This window comes from Chiloscyllium punctatum, chromosome 39 (assembly GCF_047496795.1).
Source record: "Chiloscyllium punctatum isolate Juve2018m chromosome 39, sChiPun1.3, whole genome shotgun sequence".
NCBI classification, from domain to species: domain Eukaryota; kingdom Metazoa; phylum Chordata; class Chondrichthyes; order Orectolobiformes; family Hemiscylliidae; genus Chiloscyllium; species Chiloscyllium punctatum.
The window spans coordinates 6,464,702-6,487,562 of NC_092777.1; the positions used below are offsets into that span (position 1 = coordinate 6,464,702).

At 43.0% G+C, this 22,861-nt stretch overlaps 1 protein-coding gene across 1 annotated transcript in view; it reads left to right on the forward strand.

The window, feature by feature from the left end:
* Window positions 1-20,261: 20,261 nt before the first annotated feature.
* Window positions 20,262-22,861, forward strand: part of adprh (ADP-ribosylarginine hydrolase) — a 28,698-nt gene continuing 26,098 nt past the window's right edge. The window contains exon 1 of the mRNA XM_072558096.1: window positions 20,262-20,704. Coding sequence (XP_072414197.1) covers window positions 20,356-20,704 — 349 coding nt within the window. The 5' untranslated portion in view covers window positions 20,262-20,355. The remainder of the gene's footprint in view (window positions 20,705-22,861) is intronic.

The window sequence follows — 22,861 nt, forward strand, 5'->3', positions numbered from 1 at the left end:
GAAAATGCCAGGACTGGGGTGTGGCCTGGAGTGGGGCATGGAGCTGACGAGGGAGTCATAGAGTCCAGAAGCTCGTGGGGGGGAGGCATAGACCTGATGAGGGACTCACAGAGGAAATGGTCTCTCTGGAAGTTGCAGAGACGCTATTCCCTCCATGACTCCCTCGTCAGGTCCACGCATTCCCCCCCCCCCCCCCCCCCCAACTCCCCATCATCAGCCCACACCCCACTCCTGGCACCTTCCCCTGCCATGGCAGGAAGTGCAAAACCTGTGCCCACACCACTCCCCGTACCTCCATCCAAGGCCCGAAAGAATATTTCCACATCAGTCAGAAATTTACCTGTACCTCTATTTTATGAGTCGAGAGTGTGGTGCTGGAAAAGCATAACAGGTCAAGCAGCATCCGAGGATCAGGAGAATCAATGTTTCAGGCAAAAGTCCTTCATCAGGATGCACAACAGTTTCAGCAGTTTCCAGCATCACACTCTCGACTAATAAAATAGAGGTCATGCCGGCTATGCCAATAGTTGGCGAGAAGTAAATCATATGTGGAATTGTTTAAACAAGATAGTCAGAAGAGGAGACCTTGAGCAATTAACTAACTTTTATTCATGGCCATTGAGAACACCTGTTCATTCGAATAAGTCTGATGTATTCCAATGAAATACTGAAGTTATATAGTATAGCACAAGTTCACTGCTCATTAACTACGCAACCTAGGGGCAGTAGTAAGGACACACATTATAGTAAGCATAGTAGTGAGCACACACATTGTCCTGACCTACGTTTCTGGTCAAATTTTCTTCCCCGTTCAGAAAGGTTGTTGTAATTGGGAGGTCTTATGAAATCAAAGAAAAAGGCCCTTCAGCTCATTATGTCTATGACAGTCACCTTTTGCTCTGTAAGAGATAGTTGTGATGACGCAATAATAGAATATTTGTTGCCAAAGTTCAGAGACATAGATTCATAGAGTTCACAAGTTTGCCTGGTGAGCAGCCAATTCTGGTCTGATCATTTGTTAACTGATACCATCCCCTGAATAGTTGCCCTGAGATGGCAATAAGCTTCCTCTTTCTCTGGTTCGTGGTGGGCAGTGGAGCTCCTGTAGAATCATAATTGACATAAAAAAAGAACATAAGAACTAGAAGCAGGAGAATTTGGCCCTCAGAGGCTTCTTCAGTATTTAATACTGTACCATCATGGCTGATCCCATCTGCCCTCAACTCCACTTTCCTGTTGGCTCTCCATGTCCCTTTAACCCATTACTAATTGAAAATCTAGTTGTCTCTTTAAATTTATTCAGTGTCCTGGCATCCACTAAACACTGATCACTTACATGGCGGATGCATAAAAACATAACTCAAGTAATGACAAGTGATTCTGACTTCAATTAAATCAGTAAGAAAGGAATCTGAGACTGCAGAGCCACCCAGCTGGAGAGGCTTAGTAAGGGGATGGTTTGGGTGATGGTATTAAAGACTGTAGACAGGTTGAGAGAGGTGATGAGGAATAGGATAATTACTCTTGTCACCACTTTTTCGCTAGACTGGGATGTTCCCTACCAGTTGTGGAACACTTCAGTGTTCAAGGGCCTTGGATCTTCAGCTGACCATCCTCCAAGGTGGACTTCGGGATACATAACAATGCAAAGTTGCTGAGCAGAGGTTGATAGCCAAATTTGGTACCCATGAGGATGCCTCAACTGTGATCTTGGGTTCATGTCACACTACAGGTGACCCCACTACACTGTACGCACACACTTTTAGACACATTCACCTTCACGCACACATGCAGACCCTCTCTCAAACAAACACACTCTCTCAGACACAGACCCTCACACTCACATGCATACCCTGACGCAATCATACACTCCTTCATACTTGCGTGCACATACACACATACATATACACACTCCCTTTCTCCCACACAGAGACACTCTGTCTCCTTCATATGCGTGCACACATACAGGCAAGTCTACAGGATGAATTTGTACTTGCAGATTTGAATTTGCAGACATATTCTATTTTGTTCAAAAAGCACACAATCTGTAGGCAGTTAAAAATCACACAACACCAGGTTATAGTTCAACAGGTTTAATTAGAAGTACACTAGCTTTTGGAGCATTGCTCCTTCATCAGGTGGTAGTGGAGGACTCAATCCTAACACAGAATTTATATCAAAAATTTACAGTGTGATGTAACTGAAATTATACATTGAAAAATTGATTGTCTGTTAAGCCTTTCATCTGTTAGAATACCATTATTGTTTCACTTCTTTCATGTGCAAATCACAAATACAATCTGTAGGCAGTCAGTAACATATTATAAATTCTTACCTTGGAAATAGAACTGGTCTGACTCAAGGTTGGAATACAAAGACACTCTATCCTCACACATTTAATGCATTGTCTGAGCTGAGATGTCACTTCTTTTTAATAAAATCTTAAATTATTGCAGGAGTACAACTTGAAAGAACTTCTGGTATTTACATATTAATGAATTGAGGGAGAAAGTGAGGACTGCAGATATTGCAGATCAGAGTCAAAAAGCGTGGTGCTGGAAAAGCACAGCCAGTCAGGCAGCATCCGAGGAGCAGGAGAGTCAATGTTTCAGAATGTTGGGGGCCCAAGAGGGCTGAGAGATAAATGATAGGGGAAGGTGGGCTGGTGGGGGGGGGGGGGGGAGGGTAGCTGGGAATGTGATAGGGAGATGTAGGTGGGGGGTGATGGTGATAGGTCAGAGTAGAGGGTGAAGCAGATCAGTGGGAAGGAAGCTGGACAGGTAGGTCAGTTCAAGAGGGCGGTGTTGGGTTGGAGGATTGGATCTGGGATAAGATAGGGGGAGGGGAGATGAGGAAAGTAGTGGAATCAACATTGATCCCATGTGGTTGGAGGATCCCAAGGCATCCTTCCTCCAAGCATCGGGTGGCTAGACTGGCAGAAGAGGAGACCCAGGACTTGTACTTCCTTGGTGGAGTCGGAAGGGAGCTGAAGTGTTTGGTCACAGGATGGTGGGGTTGTTTAGTGCGTGTTCCAGAGACGTTTTCTGAGACATTCTGCAAGTTGGCATCCTGTCTCCCCAGTATAGAGGAGCAAGGGACACAGTAGATGATATGTGTGGAGGTGCAGGAAAATCTCTGTAGGATGTGGAAGGATCCTTTGGGGCTTTGGATGGAGCTGAGGGGGTGGAGGTTTGGGTGCAGGTTTTACATCTCTTGCGGTGGCAAGGAAAAGTGCTGGGTGTAACAGCAATCGAGGTTTGTTCAACACATCACATCAGTTGTATGACACTTTGATCTTTTACTTTAAATTCTGTGATCCTGTCCCACTAGCTACATGATGAAGGAACATTGCTCTGAAAGCTTGTACTTTCAAATAAACCTGTTGGACTATAACCTGGTAATGTGTGCTTTTTCACTTTGACCATATAAGTCTATTATATAAGACATAATTTGTTATTTTGATTAAAACAGCTTTGATATTATGGCAAGAGTAGAAATTCTAGTAGAATAATTCAGACATGGAATTGAGTGTAAGATGGGCATGGATTTGGGAAATGACAAATGTGCGAGGAATGGGAGGTCAGGATTGAGTGGGGAAGTAAGGACAGCATGGAAATACAGAAAAAAGGACCATTGTAGATTGCTAGGCTTGCTGAGACATTATATTTAGTCAACTTAGAATTAAAGTCTTCTTCAATAATTAATTCCAATCCTTACAATAAAGGTGCTTTTGATTCCTCAGTTTTGTTTCTACTGCTCTTGCATCCAGCTGACCATACTGTTATCTTGTTGGTCTGCTATTCTATCAATGTACGATACAGTGATCAACATTTAAACCTGGGTAAGGCAGTTCCTCCAGAGATGAAGAATACATGCACTGAAGAATACATACAGTCATACAGCAAATGCACGGTTCTCTTATCATAGTGAGATAATATTCTGAATTGAATAGTAGAAAAGGAAATTGACCAGCAGAAGCCCAAAGTTCCAATGTTTTCTGCTGAATGATCACTAGATCATTTATATATTCTGTTTCTTAGCTGTACCTACTGTCATCTATATCAAGCAAAAACAGAAATTGCTGGAGAACTGGGCCAGTTTGTCTGCATTTGCGAAGGGATCTCTGCAGATGCTGAGTTTCTCCAGCAATTCCTGTTTCTATTTGCTTCAAATCTCCTGCATCCATAGTTCTTTGTTTTATTGTTACTTTTTGGATTTTAAAATTCCCTGTTTTGGGCTCAGATTTTGAAGTCAGATTCATTTCAAAATCAATTGAGTTACAAACATAATTACTGACAAAAATCCAATGGAGCACCTTTTCATTGCAATTAGCTTTTTAACAGAAGTGAACAAATTTCCAGTGAAAGAATTTGTAATTGTCACTCAGGGATTAGCTAAATGCTTGTTGGTTGTTTAGGAACCTGGATGTAATCTACTTGTTTTCCTGAGACTGCATTTGGTGTACAAAGAGGCTTGGCTCAGGTTGGATGATCTTGTGTACCAGGGATAGACAGTACAGTTATTGTTTGAAGGTTGAGTCACCGCTTCTTGGTAGAGGCAGAGGTTTGGAGAGAGTGTTTGTGTGTGTGTGTGTCTGTGTGTGTGTGCTGCTGCTGCTGCTTGTCCCAATCTCACTCAGAGTGGAGCTGGGGAAGAGAGTTCAAATCAAATCAGTTCAGAGATTTCAGCTGGGTCCATAGGAAGTCTAACTGTATTTGAAATTAATTTTTCTACAAAAGCTTTAGAACTCACGGAGCGAATTTGATGAATTTGTTTTCATTTTGTTGTGGTTTGAAGGATGTCCAAGAATTGTTTATGTTCAACCAGAAGGATGTTGAAGCCTTTTTCATTACATATGAGAAAGTGGCTAAAGAAATGGAATGGCCACCGGCTATGTGGGTATTGTTGAATGAAGTAAGGTTGGGAGGTAGAGCTAATGACGTGTTTGTGTCACTGTCAGAGGAGATAACTAGAAAGGATGATTATCACTGTTACTGGTTGTTTTGTCCAACACTAGGAGTATTACTAGCAGCGGTGGGTGAACATTTAAAGGCAAGGTTACCAAATTGAAAGGAAATTAAGGGAGGTGAATTATTTGATAAGAACACCAGGTAGAAGGAAAACTCAGTCTGTCATGTGAATAAACTTAAACCATATTTTGTTTGACAAGGAAAGCAGAAGGGAAATGTCTTACTTATTATAACAATGAGTGAAGAACCAAATCCAGATAATTCTGAATTTGACATTTCAAAAATTAAATTGGATAATGAGGAAGTTCTCAGAATTTGGGATAAATTATTGAGTTACCGTTCAGAGGAAAATCAAACTGACCTGAAAGTATTATTACAATCATATGGGTAGATATGGGGAATAAATGGGAAGTATAAACTGGTTATGCATGATGTAGATGTAGGAAGTGCTTTTCAAATTAAGCAAAATTCTTACAGGCTTAAACCTCTGAAATTAGCGTACGTTTAAAAAGAGATTGAAAACATGGCCAGAGACGACAATAATCAAAGTGAGTTGCAGCAAATGGAGTTCACCCATATTAATGATATCTAAATCAAATGGCACTCAATGATTATGTACAGATAATCACAAAGTAAATTCAGTTATGAAATCCAATTTGTATCCTATCCCAAATTTGGAAGACTGTATTGAGAAGGTGGGATAATTAACTTATATTTCTAAGCTGGACTTATCAGAAGATAGGGATTTTCATCTGAAAGAGTGCAAGATATTTTGGCTGTTGTGACACCAGTTTAAAGTAATGCCATTTGATATTAAGAATGCGGCAGCCACATTTCAAAGACTAACTGATTCAATAATTTTTGGATTACCCAATTGTGTAGTGAACATAAGCAATCTGGTGATTTTTAGTCACACATGGATGGAACATTTGGAGGATCTAGTGGAATTATTCAATTGTCTTCAGAAGGTAGGCTTGGTGATAAACCTAAGAGAAAGTGAGGTCTTTCCAGTGGCACACTTTTCGATTGATAATAAACTTGGCTAAGTCACATTCCTAGGCCATATCATTAGACATGGACAGGATGTGGAAACAAAAGTTATTTGGGAGTTTCCCACACCATCAACAAAGTATTACGATTCCTGGGACTGAGTATTTTTTATTGAAAATTCATACCAGATTTTAGTAGTGCGATTGTTCCATTGACTGACCTGATAAAGAAGTACAGAAAATTTCAGCAGATAGAGAGTGTCAAAAGGCATTTGACAGCCTGAAAGCTGTGTTGACTACTGCTCCAGTGTTAGCAACACCTAATAACACAAAGCCATTCAAAGGTGGCTGTTGATGTGAGCAATATGGGTGCCAATGCTGTACTCTTACAAGAAGATGTCAGGAGGATAGAAAGACTTATTGGGTATTTCTCCCAGAACTTGAACACTCATCAAAAGACGTATTCCACCATTGAGGGGGAGACTTTGAGTTGGGTTTTGGGGTTGCAACATTTACATCGTAAGTAATGCATCACCTCATTTTCTGCTTGGGAACTCTACAACCTTTGGATTCAATATCAAGTTCAATTATTGTATGGCTAGAGGCACCTTCTCCCATGTCCTATTACACACTACCCATCAGTCGTCCCATGTATACCATTCATTCTCCTGGACTATTATAACTCCTTTATCAGTCTAATTGTTCCTGTAGCCGATGTTATTAATGCCTGTGACTGGGCTGGAATCTAGTTACTCTCAATCTATTTTGATGTTTATGCTCCCGCCATTTAACCAGAATTTCTTATTCTGAATCTGTACCTTAAGATCCAATTCACTGAGCTGTCAGTGGGCTGTATTTTGATGTCCCAGAACTGTTGTTGATGTTAACAGTCCCTGTCGTTGAGCAGGAGATAATGTAGATCTATAGATGATGTTAATGGCCCCTCTATTACTCCATTTTGGATCTGTAGCTCATGTTAAGGATCTCTGTCACTGGGCTAGAATTTAATATTCTGGATCTTAAGCTAAGGTTAATGATCTCTGCCACTGAATTGGAGTTTAATATACTATATTGTAACTGATGTTAATTATCTGGGCTGGAGTATAACATTCTGAATATGGAGCTGAGGTGAATGATCCCTATCACAAGACTGAAATTTGATAATCTTGACCTCCCTTCCCATCGCCTGACTCCCCTCCCAGCCCCTCCCCCTCCCTTCCACTGCTCCCTGCCACCATTCCTCCCATTGACCAACCAGGTTGTACCCTCTACCTGTCTTCACCTATCCCTATTTCACTACTGTGCCCCTGCCTCCCCCTTTATCTGCAGCTGCCCCCACACCCACCCCCAATCCTGAAGAAGGGTTACACCCAAAAATGTCAACTTCTCCACCTCCAAATGAAATGGAATCTAATATTCAGAATCTGTAGTTAATGCTAAAAATCCCTGTAATGGCTGGAGTTTAATATTCTGGATCTATACCAGATGTTAATGATCCCTTTCACTTGACTGTAGTATATAGTTCTGGAACTAGAGCTCATGTTTATGGTCCCTGCTACTGAGCTGGACTCATATTCTGGATCTGTACTTGACGTTATTGTTCCCTTTCACTGGGCTGGAGTCAAAATTCTAGGTCCGTTGCTGTAGTGGAATTTAATATTCTGGATCTGCAACAGGTGTTAATGATCCATGTCACATGACTGAGCTTGAATATTCTGAATTTGAGGCTGATGCGAAAGATCCTAATATCTGGGCTGGAGTTTCATATTCTGAAACTGTAGTTGAGTTGAAAGCTTACTGTCATTGGGCTGTTTAATATTATGGATCTGTAGCTGAAGTTACTGATTCCACTAAAAGAACAGGAGTTTGATATTGTGGATCTGTCGTTCCATGTTAATGATGTGAATCCCTGTAGCTCATCCTAATTATCACTTTCACTGGTCTGGAGTTTGATATTTTGGATCTATACTTGAGGTTCTCATTACCATTCATTGGGTTGGAGTTTAGTATTCTGAATCTGTAGTTGATGTTAATAATCTCTATCACTGGGATAGTTTGATGTTCTAGAACTGTAGCTGATGCTAATTGTCCCTGTGACTGGACAGGAGCTTAATATCATGGATTTGTGCCTGATGTTTCTAATCTCTGTCACTGGGCTGCAATATAATATTCTGAATCTGTCATTGACATTGGTAATCCCAGCCAATGGGAGTAGAGATTAATATTCTAGATCTGCAGTACATGTCAATTATCCCTATTAAAGGATGGTAGTTAATATTCTTGATCTGTTGCTGATGTTCATGATCTCTGTCGCTGGATGGGACTTGAATACTCTGGATTTGTCACTGATGTTAATGATCCTAGTCACTGTGCTGGAGTTTAATATTTCAATTTGTCGCTGATGTTAATGATGCCTGTCACTGACATGTAATTTGATGTTCATCATCCCTGTCACTGAGCTGAGCTTTGATATTCTGGAACTGTTACTGATCCCTGTCACTGGGCTGCAGCTGAACGCTATAGATTTATAGCTAATAGTAATCATTCCTGTCATTGGCTGGAGTTTAGTATTCTGTCTGTTCCTGATCTTCATGGTCCCTGTCACTTTTTGGGAATTTAATATTCTTGATCTGTAGCTGATGTAAATGACTCCTGTCTCCGTGTTGGATCTTAATATTCTGCATATGTAGCTGATCTTAATTATCACTGTCACTGGGCTGGAGTTTAATATTCTGGATCTATCCCTGATGTGATTGATCCCAGGTGTTTAATATTTTGGATCTGCAGCATATGTTAATGACTCCTGTCACTGGTCTGGTGATCAATATTCTGATTTCTGTGCTGATGTCAATGATCCACGACATTGGATAGGAGTTTAGTTTTCTTGATCTGTTCTTGATGTTCGTGATTCCTGTTATTTGTCCAGCTAAGGTTGATAAGGTCATAAGATATTGGAGCAGAATCAGACCATTGATCCCATCGAGTCTGTTCTCCTATTCAATCACGACTAATATGTTTCTCAGCTCCATTCTCCTGCCTTCTACCCAAATCTATTTAGAACTATTAGTATCCAGTAAGTTTCAGTGAGATTCCTACTCATCCTGTAAACTCCATCGCGTACAGACACAAAGACCACAAGTGCACCGCTTATCTGTCGTTAGAATCATAGAATCCCTACAGTGTGGAAACAGACCATTTCGCCCAACAAGTCCACACTGACCATTTGACGAGTAACCAACCCAGACTCATTTTCCTACATTTACCCCTGATTAATGCACCTAACCTACACATCCCTGAACGTACTGGGAATTTAGCACGGCCAATTCACCTAACCTGCACATCTTTGGATTGTGGGAGGAAAACCACGCAGACATGGGGAAAATGTTCAAACTCTACACAGACAGTCACTCGCGATTGGAATTGAACCTGGGTCCCTGGTGCTGTGAGGCAGCAGTGCCAAGCACAGAGCCACTGTGCAATTGAAGTTACTTATCCCATTCACTGAGCTGCAGCGGCTCTGTTTCTGATGTTAATGATCCCTCTCACTGTGCTGGATTGTAATGTTTTGAATATATTGCTGATCTTAATTATCCCTTTTAACAGGGCTGGATTTTAGTAGTCTGGGAATCTGTTGCTGAAGTTAATGGTACCTGTCTGAAATTCGGTTTACCGAATCTTTTGCTGATGTTAGTGATCCCTGTCACTGAGCGGGAGTTTAATATTCTAGATCCGTCGCTGATGTCAATGAAAGCTGTGGTTGTGCAGAAGTTTACTTTTCTGGAAGAAAAACGTAAATTGCTGGAAAGATTCAGCAGGCTCTGCACCTGATCTTAATGATTCCAGTCTCTGAGCAGGATATTAATTTTCTGGATCTGTCACTATTGTTATTATTCCCAGTTAATAGATTGGTGTTTAATATTCTGGAACTGCAACATATGTTAATGACCTCTGTCACTGGACTAGTAATTAATATTCTGAACTTTGTACTGGACTTTAATATTCTGGATATATAACTGATCTTAATTATCATGAAAGAGTCAGTTTAATATTCTAAATCTGTAGCTGATATTAATGTTAGGTTAGATTTGATTAGATTAGAGTACTTAGATTATTTACAGTGTGGAAACAGGCCCTTCGGCCCCACAAGTCCACACCGACCCGCCGAAGCGCATCCCACCCAGACCCATTCTCCTACATTTACCCCTTCACCTAACACTACGGGCAATTTAGCATGGTCAATCCACCTAACCTACACATTTTTGGATTGTGGGAGGAAACCGGAGCACCCGGAGGAAACCCACGCAGACACGGGGAGAATGTGCAAACTCCACACAGAGAGTCGCCTGAGGCGGGAATTGAACCCGGGTCTCTGGCGCTGTGAGGCAGCAGTGCTAACCACTGTGCCACCATGCTGCCCACTATGATTAGACTATGATTAAAATTAAGCAGGAAAACCAAGAAGCTGCAGATGCTGGAAATCAGGATAAAAGACCAGGAATTGTTAGAAAGATTCAGTAGAACATTGATAGTCACAGGTGAGGTGCTGGAAGACTGGAAGTTGGCTAACATGGTGTCATTGTTTAAGAAAGGTGATAAGGACAAACCAAGGAACTATACACCAGTGAGCCTGACATCGGTGGTGGGCAAGTTGTTGGAGGGAATCCTGAGGGACAGGATGTACGTGTGTTTGGAAAGGCAAGGATTGATTTGGGATAGTCAACATGGCTTTGTGCTGGGGAAATCATGTCTCACAAATTTGATTGAGTTTTTTGAAGAAGTAACAAAGAGGCTGTACTTCCTGCACGAATGCCTAAGGAAACAAAAAAATGTCTTCACTACAAACCTCCCCTTAACACCTCCCCTCCACTGGCCATAAGAATAGTAGAGCAAAATGGCTGCAGAATGCTCAGAGAAATGATTAACGATGCCCACAAACTAGACCTGAAAAAAAACTAGACAAACTTACACAAAGTAACAACACGGACAACACAGAAGCATGGATAATAAAACTTATCTGACCAACCCTTAACAGACACTGAAAAAGCCATCTTAGTAAGAGGATTAAATTACAACTGCCAGGATGTGGACAAGAAAGATTTCTTAACAGCATTAGAAGCAACACTAAAAGACAACAAACTCACAGAAGAAACCCAGCAAACCATCAGATAGGTAGTAGCACCAACATTAAGCAGAAAAAAGGAAGGAAACACACTCAATACACAAGAAAGGAAGGTACGAGAAAGATTTAAAAAGATAAAAACATTGTTATCCTACCTGCAGACAAAGGACACTTGACAGTCATTCTAAATTGAAGAGACTACATTGAAAAAGTGAATGCATTACTTACAGATACCAATACTTACCAACAAGTGGCGAAAGACCCGACCGACAACTAGAGAACTGAATCACAGCCCTACTCAAAACACTTCAGAAATCTGGAGAAATAAATAAGACCGACTTCCAAAAAATGAAACCAGACAGATCCAACACACCACACTTCTATGGATTACCCAAAATTCACAAACCAAGAGCTCCCCCTCAGACCTATCGTCTCACTACCTGGAACACCAACTTACAGATTGGCCAAGGAGCTACACCAAAGACTAAAGTACTTAGTAGAAGACTCACACCACTCCATCCGCACCACCCAAGAATTCCTGAAGATGATCAAAGACACTAAGATAGAAGAGGATGAAATAATGGTCTCCTTTGATGTAACAGCCCTGTTTACATCAATCAACATTAACCTGGCCATGGAAATACTGACTACACTATTAGAAGACCCAAAGACACATCCACCAAACACCACTAACTTCATCAACAAGGACAGTAACATCAAGCTAGTGGACCTATGCATTACCACCCACTTCACCTTCAACAACAAAACCTACAGACAAACCAACGGGACACCCATGGGATCTCTGATATCAGGGTTCTTAGCAGAGGCAGTAATGCAGAGACTTGAACAAACAGCTCTGCCAACCATCCAACCCAAACTTTGGGTCCGCTACGTGGATGACACCTTTGTCATCACTAAATGGAATAAATTAGAGGAAACCTTCAAGACCAGCAATAATACCCTTACTGGCATAAAATTCACTAAAGAGGAGGAAAACAACAACAAACTGCCATTCCGAGATGTCACAGTAGAGTGGACAGCCAATGGGAAACTTCAAACCAGCGTCTATGGGGAAACAACACATACGGACAGAGGCAATCATCCCAACACCCACAAATGAAGCTGCATCAGAACATTATTTCAATGAGCCAACACAGACTGCAGCACAGAGGAACTATGCAGAGCAGAGAAAAATCACCTATACTGTCTATTCAAAAAAAGGGTACCCAATGAACACAGTCCACCAATTTCTGAGCAATAAACCCAAACAAGCAGAAAAAAACATGTCCAGAAACCCTTGCCACTCTCCCCTACATCAAAGACAGCTCGGAAATGACAGCCAGTCTACTCAGACTCCTTGGCATCATGGTAATCCACAAACACACCAACACACTAAAATAGCAGCTAATGAAAGAGCCTATACAGAAACAAGGAAAACTAATGCCATTTACAAAATACCGTGCAAGGACTGTAACAAACACTACATTGGACAAACAGGCAGAAAACTAGCCACCAGGATACACGAACATCACCTAGCCACAAAAACACATGACCCTCTCTCACTAGTATTCTCACATACAGATGAGGAAGGACACCACTTCAACTTGGACAACACACCCAAGGTCAAGCCAAACAAAGACACACACGAGAATTCCTAGAAGTATGGTATTCCAAACGGAACTCTATCAACAAACACATCAAGTTAGACACCATCTACTACCCCCTGAGAAAAGGAACAGTAAGTGACTTCACCAGAGGAAATAACATCACCACAGGAAATGACGTCACCAACCCAAAGAAACTCAAACATATAAATAGAAAACAGGAATTTTCAGCTTTGCTTCACCTGAGGCCCACTGAAGATGTTACCTAGTAGGGTAACAAAACGTCTGGAAATGAACCTTTCAGCTCAGCGAGCAAACCTACATCCAGGTCTTGATCTGGATGTGGGCCAATGGGCTGAGAGTTTAATTTAGATAAATGTGAGGTGCTGCATTTTGGAAAAGCAAATCTTAGCATGACTTATACACTTAGTTGTGAGGTCCTAGAGAGTGTTGCTAAACAAAGGGACCTTGAAGTGCAGGTTCATAGCTCCTTGAAAGTCGCAGGTAGATAGGATAGTGAAGAAGGTGTTTGGTATGCTTTCCTTTATTGGTCAGAGTATTGAGTACAGGAGTTGGGAGGTCATGTTGTAGCTGTACCACTTTTGGAATATTGCGTGCAGTTCTGATCTCCTTCCTATTGGAAAGATGTTGTGAAACTTGAAAGGGTTCAGATAAGATTTACAAGGATGTTGCCAGGGATAGAGGACTTGAGCTATAGGAAACATAGAACATAGAACAATACAGATCAGAACAGGTCCTTCGGCCCACGATGTTGTGCCAAACATTTGTCCTAGCTTAAGCACCTATCCATGTACCTATCCAATTGCCGCTTAAAGGTCACCAATGACTCTGACTCTGCCACTCCCACAGGCAGCGCATTCCATGCCCCCACCACTCTCTGGGTAAAGAACCTACCCCTGACACCCCCCCATACATTCCACCCTTCACCTTAAATTTATGTCCCCTTGTAACACTCTGTTGTACCTTGGGAAAAAGTCTCTGACTGTCTATTCTATCTATTCCCCTGATTATCTTATAAACCTCTATCAAGTCACCCCTCATCCTTCGCCGTTCCAATGAGAAAAGGCCTAGCACTCTCAGCCCATCCTTGTACGACCTATTCTCCATTCTAGGCAACATCCTGGTAAATCTCCTCTGCACCCTCTCCAAAGCTTCCACATCTTTCCTAAAATGAGGTGACCAGAACTGCACACAGTACTCCAAATGTGGCCTTACCAAGGTCCTGCAACATCACCTCACGACTCTTGAATTCAATCCCTCTGCTAATGAATGCTAATACACCATAGGCCTTCTTACAAGCTCTATCCACCTGAGTGGCAACTTTCAAATACCTATGAACATAGACCCCAAGATTCCTCTGCTCCTCCACCTTACTAAGAACCCTACCGTTAACCCTGTATTCCGCATTCTTATTTGTCTTTCCAAAATGGACAACCTCACACTTGACAGGGTTGAACTCCATCCGCCACTCCTCAGCCCAGCTCTGCATCATATCTAAGTCCCTTTGCAGCCGACAACAGCCCTCCTCACTATCCAAGGGAGAGGCTGAACAGGCTGGGGCTGTTTTCCCTGGAGAGTCAGAGGCTAAGGGGTGACCTTATAGAGGTTTACAAAGTATGAGGGGCATGTATAGGACAAATAGAAGAAGTCTTTTCCCTGGGTTGGGGAGTCCAGAACCGGAGGACATAGGTTTAGGGTGAGAGGGGAAAGATATAAAAGAGACCTAAGAGGCAACTTTTTCACGCAGAGGGTGGTACGTGTATGGAATGAACTGCCAGACGAAGTGGTGGAGGCTGGTACAATTGCAACATTTAAAAGGCATTTGGATGGGTATATAAATAGGAAGGGTTTGGAGGGATATGGGCTGGGTGTTGGCAGGTGGAACTATATTAAGTTAGGATATCTGGTTGGCATGGACAGGTTGGACCGAAGGGTCTGTTTCCATGCTGTACACCTCTATGACTCTGACTCTATCTGTCATTATCTGTGGAGAGAAAGCAAAGTTAATGTTTCAAGTCCTGTGACCCTTCTTCAGAACTGATTGTGGCTGAGAAAAGGTTAGTATATAGGCTGAAGATGGAATGGGGGAGGGAGAGTAGTAAATGATAGGTGGAGATGGAGCCCAGAGAGAAATATCAGTATCTTGGCGATCAGGTTTGCTAATGCTACACGTAAGGGTTTAAATAAGATTGGTAGGGGGTGGGATCCTCAACAGCAAGGAGGTAAGTGGGAGGCTGGAATGAGATGCAGAAATCAGAAATAGTGAAGTGAAGAGACAGGTCAGGCAGGAACATGACAGGGAGTAAGGAATGCCTATTGGATTAAATTGCATCTATTTCAATGCAAGAGGGCTGACAGGTAATGCCTATGAACTCAGGGCATGGATGGCATGTGGGACTGGGATATTATAGCCATTACAGAAACATGGCTAAGGGAAGGACAAGACTGACAGCTTAATGTGCCAGGGTACTGGTGCTTTAGGCAGGACAGAGGTGGTGGAAGGAGACGAGGAGGAGTTGCATTTTTAATTAAAGTGAGTATCACAGTGATAATCAGAGGTGAAATAATCCAAAGGATCATCCAGTAAGGCTTTGTGGGTGGAACTAATAAATAAGAAGGGGGTGGTGACATTATAAGGATTGTATTATAGGTCCCCAAATAGTCAACGGGAATTAGAGGAAAAATATTCACGGAGATTGCGGAGAATTACAGGAGCAATAGTGTTGTCATAGAAGAGGATGTTAACTTTCCTAACATAAACTGGATTGCCAGAGTGTAAGAGTTGAGATGGGGTGGAATTTGGTAAAAACAAAGACTCCAGATGCTGGAAACCAGATTCTGGATTACTGGTGCTGGAAGAGCACAGCAGTTCAGGCAGCATCCGAGGAGCAGTAAAATCGACGTTTCGGGCAAAAGCCCTTCATCAGGAATAAAGGCAGAGTGCCTAAAGGGTGGAACTCTGCCTGTATTCCTGATGAAGGGCTTTTGCCCAAAACGTCGATTTTACTGCTCCTCGGATGCTGCCTGAACTGCTGTGCTCTTCCAGCACCACTAATCCAGAAATGGTGAAATTTGTTAATTTCATTCAGGAAAGTTTTCTCAAGTGGTATATAGAGGGTCCTACTTGGGATGGAGCAAAATCCCACTATTCTTGAGAAATAGGGCCGGACAGGTGATGGAGGTGACAGTGGGGGAGCACTTCAGGACCAGTGAGCATAGTTCAATAATTTTAAAATAGTTATGGAGAGAGACAAAACTAATCCACAGGTTCTAAACTGGGGCAAGGCAAACTTTTTTGGACTTAGACTGAAGCTTGCAGGAGTAGTTTGGAGTAGTTTGTTGGCAGGCAAAGGGACCTCTGGCAAATGGGAAACCTTTAAAAGTGAGATAGCTAGTTTAAGGTCTATATGTTCCTGTTAGGGTGAAGGCCAAGGTTAGCACAAATAGAGAACCTGGATGACAGAAGATATTGAGGCTTTGACCATAAAAAGGGTAGATGTGTGGCTCACGTACAGGCAACTGGGATCAAGGGAATCCTTGGAGGTATGTAGGAGATATAGGAGTTTACTGAAGAAGGAAACCAGGAGGATGAATAAGGGGCAAGAGATAGCCTTGGCTGAGAGGATTTGAGTGAATCTGAAGAGGTACTTAAAGAAGAGGTATTTATAGAAAAAATAATAACTAGAGAGGACCAAAGTGAACATGTATATGTAGAACTGCAGGAGATGGGCTCTGTGTTTACTATGGAGAAAGACATGAAGACTTCGGAACTTGGGGAAGTTAGTGGTGATATCTTGGGAACAGTCCATATCATAGTAGAGGAGATGTTCGATATATTAAAATGTATGTAGGTGGATAAATCTCCTGGTCCTGACCAGATATATGCAAGAACACTGCAAAAGGCCAGAGAAGAAATTGTGGAGGTTTTGGCTGATATTTTTCATCATCATTAGTCACGGGTGATGATGGAGGACTAAAGGGTAGTGAATGTTGTGTCATTATTCAAGAAGGGCTGCAAAGAAAAGCCTGGTAACTACAACCGAGTAAGCTTAACATCTGTAGTGGGTACGTCACTTGAGAAGATTCTGAGGAATAAGACATACATGCTTTTGGAAAAACAGGGTTTGATTGGTAGACAGCTTGGATTTGTGAGTAGGAGATCATGCCTCACAAATTTGTTGGAGTTCTGTGATGAAGTGACCAAGAAGGTTGACGAGGGCAGGGCAGTAGACATAGTCTATATGGATTTCAGTAATGCCTTTGATAAGGTGCCACCTGGTAGGCTTCTCTGGAAAGTTAGATAGCATGGAATCCAGGGTGAGCTGGCATATTGGATACAAAATTGGCTTGACGGTAGGAAGCAGAGGGTAATAGTGGAAGGACGCTGGTTGAACTGGAGTCCTGTGATGAGTAGAGTGCCTCAGGGGTTGGTGCTGGGCCCATTATAGTTTGTTATCTATATCAATAATTTGGATAAGAATGCAGAAAGCATTAGCGAGTTTTGAGAAGATTCATAGCTCAGGTTGAGGTTCTGGTTGGAGATTTGCTCATTGAGCTGAAAGGTTAGGCATGATTAGTAAGTTTGTTAATGACACTGAAGTAGGCAGTATCGTGGACAGTGTGGAAGGTTGTCAGAAATTGAAGTAGGACCTTGATCAGCTGGGCAAGTGGGCCAAGAAATGGCAAATGGAGTTTAGAACAGATAACTATGAGGTTTTGCATTTTGGAAAGTCATGGTTGGAGTTTTGTGGTGAATGGTAGGGCTTTAAGGTGTGTAGTGGAACAGTTCTCTGAAAGTGGAGTCATAGGTACACTGGGCGGTGAAGAAGGCTTTTGGCACACTGGCCTTCATTGGTCAAGGCAGTGAGTATAGAAGTTGTTAAGTTGCAGTTGTACAGGATGTTAGTGAGGCCGAACTTTGTTATAGGAAGAATGGTATTAAACTGGAAATGTGTTGAAGAAATTTACAAGAATTCAAAGGTCTGAGTTATAAGAATTTGGACAAGATTAGACATTTTTCTTTAGAGCATAGGAGACTGAGGGGGGAAACAGTACAGAGGTGTACAAGATCATGAGAGGCATGGATAGGGTGACTGCATTCAGTCTTTTTCCCAGGATTGGGGAATCAAGGACTAGATGGCATCAGTTTAAAGCTAGAGGGGAAAGAATAAAAGGGAACCTGAGGGGCAACGTTTTTACACAGAGAGTGGTATGCATATGGAATGAGCTGCCAGCAGAAGTGATTGAGGCGGGTACATGAACAACACTTAAAAGACATTTGGACAAATACATGGAAAGGAAAGATTTGTAAGATTATGGGCCAAGTGCAGGGAAATAGGGTTAGAGGGTATGCACATTTTGGCTGGCATGGACCAAACGGGCCTGTCTCTGTTCTGTAGGACTCTATGACTTTCAGTTTAAAATAATAGGTTTTTTTTATTTTAAAGGGTAAAGATTTACTCTGTATCTAATCCTGTGCTGTACCTGTACTCGGAGTATTTGATTTGGAGAAAATGGATGGAGCATTAGTTCAATTTAAAAGATAAGAGGGAACTTCACTCTTGATCTCATCCTGTGCTGCACCAGTCCTGGGCATGTTTGTTAAGGACGATATAGAGGAGCTACATTCAACACCAACCCAGTGCTGTTCCACTCCTTGGGTGTGTTTGATTGTGACAGCATCCAGCAAGCTTTACTTTCAGTTTAAAAGAGAAGGTGGAAGTTTTATCGGCATCTAACTTCAAGCTGTCTCTGTTTAATGGGTACAATCTGGAGAGCAGCTTTAATTTCAATGTAAAAAACAGAGGCAGCTTTACTCTGTATATCTACCCCCTCGCTGTCGGTGGAGTGTTTGATGACGTCAGTGTCGAGGGGCCTTTATTTTCCATTTACTTTCAGTTTGAGAAAAGTGGGTCTCTCACATTCAGTTTAAAAGGAGGTTTACATCAAATCTGCACCGGACCTGACCTGGAAGTGTAAGATAGCTTCATTATCAGTTTAATAGAGCAAGCCTCACTCTGTATCTAATCTCCTGCTGTCCCTGTCCTAGGGGTCTTTGATAGGGTCAGTTTAAAGGAGCTTTCCTTTCACTTTAATACAGTAAACTGTATCTAACCGTGTCTTGGGAATGTTTGATATGACACTGTCAAGGTAGCTTTAATTTCAGTATTAAAAAATAGAAGCTGCTTTACTTTGTCTCTAATCCCATTCTGTCCCTGGCATAATATAGTCTTCAGGAATTGCCTGAGAAATTGAAGATTCCAACGCTCAGCTCCTCTCATCAGGAACCCTGTTAAATATCCATTTAGATTGGAGAATTCTATTGGGCACAGTCAGTCTGCTCGGATGCTATTTGATGAGAGCAGATGGAATCCGAGCGACCAGCTTTGACAAAGAGTCTAACTAGTCAGTTAGACTCGAAACGTCAGCTCTTTTCTCTCCTTACAGATGCTGCCAGACCTGCTGAGATTTTCCAGCATTTTCTCTTTTGGACCAGGCGAATACACCACATTTACCACATTCATAACTCATAAACCAAATCATCCACCGACATTTCCGCCACCTCCAAAAAGACCCCACCACCAGGGATATATTTCCCTCCCCACCCCTTTCCGCCATCCGTAAAGCCCGTTCCCTCCATGACTACCTGGTCAGGTCCACGCCCCCCTACAACCCACCCTCCCATCCTGGCACTTTCCCCTGCCACCGCAGGAACTGTAAAACCTGCACCCACACCTCCTCCCTCACCTCCATCCAAGGCCCTAAAGGAGCCTTCCACATCCATCAAAGTTTTACTTGCACATCCACTAATATCATTTATTGTATCCGTTGCTCCCGATGCGGTCTCCTCTACATTGGGAAGACTGGACGCCTCCTAGCAGAGCGCTTTAGGGAACATCTCCGGGACACCCGCACCAATCAACCACACCGCCCCGTGACCCAACATTTCAACTCTCCCTCCCACTCTGCCGAGGACATGGAGGTCCTGGGCCTCCTTCACCGCCGCTCCCTCACCACCAGACGACTGGAGGAAGAACGCCTCATCTTCCGCCTCGGAACACTTCAACCCCAGGGCATCAATGTGGACTTCAACAGCTTCCTCATTTCCCCTTCCCCCACCTCACATCCAGCTCAGTTACTGTCTCCTTGACTTGTCCTACCTGCCTAGCTCCTTTTCCACCTATCCACTCCACCCTCTCCTCCTTGACCTATCACCTTCATCTCCTCCCCCACTCACCCATTGTACTCTATGCTACTCTCCCCCCACCCCCACCCTCCTCTAGCTTATCTCTCCACGCTTCAGGCTCACTGCCTTTATTCCTGATGAAGGGCTCTTGCCCGAAACGTCGATTTCGTTGCTCCTCGGATGCTGCCTGAACTGCTGTGCTCTTCCAGCACCACTAATCCACAATTCATACGGCGCCAGCCTCCCGGTGGGGCGCATGCTCGGTCGCCGGCAGCCTCCCGGTGGGGCGCATGCTCGGTCGCCGGCAGCCTCCCGGTGGGGGCGCATGCTCGGTCGCCGGCAGCCTCCCGGTGGGGGCGCATGCTCGGTCGCCGGCAGCCTCCCGGTGGGGGCGCATGCTCGGTCGCCGGCAGCCTCCCGATGGGGCGCATGCTCGGTCCGGCAGCCGCGGTTTGGGGTGAGGTGAATGCTCGGTCGCCTCCTTTCACTTGTCGGTGGTAAGATGGATCCTTTACTGCAGCGGTATGTTGCTGCGATGGTGTTGAGCGGCGTTGGAGATGCGCTCGGCTTTCGTAATGAGAGCTGGGAATTCTGTACAAGCGGTCAGCGGATTCACAAAGAGTTGCAGGAGCTGGGTGGATTGGACGGGATCAATGTGTCTGGCTGGAGGGTTAGTGATGACACGGTCATGCACTTGGCCACGGCCCAGGCTCTGACGGCCAGCTCAGGGTCGGAGGAAAACCAACAGGATCTTTACAGCAGACTGGCTGTGGAATACCAACAAAGCATGATGGACATGACCGGGAGAGCAGCAGGTAAAAGTAACACCGACTGTCGGGGGAGAGCGGGCACTAACTGTGTGGGCCAGGAGGGTACAGAGCACATTGAATGTTGCAATGAAATAAAAGAAAGAGCAGCAGATGCTGAAGATGTCAAACAGAAATTGCTGGAGAAACTCAGCATCTGTGGAGAGAAAAAGTTTCAAGCCGAGTGAAGTGACAGAACTGTTAATGAGGGAGAACTTCAGGACCCATGTTCACAATTTTATTAGTTTTAAAATAGTTATTTAAAAAGATAGGCCTTGTATAAAAGTTCTAAATCGGAATAAAGCCAATTTTGATGGTATGAGACTGGAACTTACAAGTGCTGATTGGGATAGACTGTTTGCAGTTAAAGGGGTGACTGGTAATGGGAGGCTTTCAAAAATGAGATAACGAGAGATCAGCGACACTATGTTCCTGTTAGTTTCTCCGACAATTTCTGTTTTTGTTCTCTCTATCTGACAATGGTGAGAAATGATACTCACTGATTGTGAGCCAGTGCTGTATATAGAAATTTAGAATATAGCAACAGATATCGGCCATCAGACCTTTTGAACCTTATGACAACTAGGCTTAAAACAAAAACTGCCTAAGGAGAGTAAAGCTTGCTAATGTAAAATTATTGTCTGTCTATAACCATTGAAAAAAATACCTGTTTTTCAAGAGATATATAAAGAAAATTTTAATTAAAATAAACTTATCAAGGTTACCCCCACCCCAAATATTTTCAGTAATTTTCTTCCCACATGGATGTTGCAACAGCCAATGCTGCTGTATCTGTCTTTACATTTTAGGGCATATTACACAGCTGCAGGAACAGTTTTGCAAGTACAGGCAATGAGTCTGGCCTGTTGTGACAGGCAGAATGTTCCAAAAACCATATGGAAAAAAGCACATCTTCAGGTTGTTCTCTATACTTTGGAAGCAATGTTACTTATTCACTGCACTTATTCACTGCACAGCACTCCCATCAAACATGTACTGCAAAGGACCTTAAAGAGTCCATTACAATTATTAAAGCATAGTTATATTTAAACGAAGAGAAAGAACAATTGGTATCGCCAGACTTCGATCTCACTTTTGCGCTCAGTCCGTTTTATATGTCTTTTGTGCTTAAGCATGCCAATAAACGATGAGGAACGCAAACTACAATTATCTAATCGAAAATACAACAAACAGGGTTTAGGTCCATTCCAAATTTTAATACTGTATTTATTGCCTTACACCCTATACAGCCATCTATTTAATTGCCACTTTCCCGATTCCCAATAAATTCACAGCCTCTTGCCTCATTCTTAACCGTAATACATCTAGTTCCAGCTACAGTCAATGCCGAGACTCCTACCTTTATCCTCGCCTAGTCTGTCCTTCTACAGTTCACTAAAATACTGGAACTTTGTTCCCTTCAGGAGCGACAACCCACTTTCCCTAAACGCCTCCTCCATCATGCATTTCTTTTTCAACCCATCGCATATATTTAACTATTTTTGTCTTCATTCCCTCTCGTCTGTACGTCTCCAATTCCTACAGTTTTCTCTTTCCCTCCAAATCTCCACTCTCATCTCCCCCATCTCCCAATTTCGTCCAGTGGCCCTGAAGCATCTCAGCATGCCCCAAGCGGGCCTGAAGTATTCGACACCGGGCCGCGATACACTAACCTCAGTTACATCGGGGAGGGAGCTTATGGTTTGGTGAGTGTGATATTTTAGAGCGGTGGTGACGGGAAAGTATCCGAGTCCGCAGAAGGAGGGGGTGGGAGAGGAAGCAGAGATTTAGGGGCCAGTTATGTGGACAGAGGGATAACGGGGAGAAGGGAGTAACAGGAAAGACGGCTGGGGATCCTCAGGGAAAAGAAGGGCATGCTTGTTTATTTTACATATAATTTTCTTTATATATCTCTTGAAAAGCTGAGGCATTTTTTTCAAATGGTTATAGACAGACAATAGTTTTACATTAGCCATGCTTTACTCTCCTCAGGTAGTTTTTGTTTTAAGCCGAGTTGTCATTCCACAGCATTTGGCAGCCATCCATTCTTTTGCTAGAGTGGTCGTTTTTCATAGACATTGAGTATTTTCAGTCTGTTTGACTGTTGTGTCCAATTCAGCCTGGCCCAAACAGTTGCCCAGTATCAGTTGTGCTTTTTACAATAAG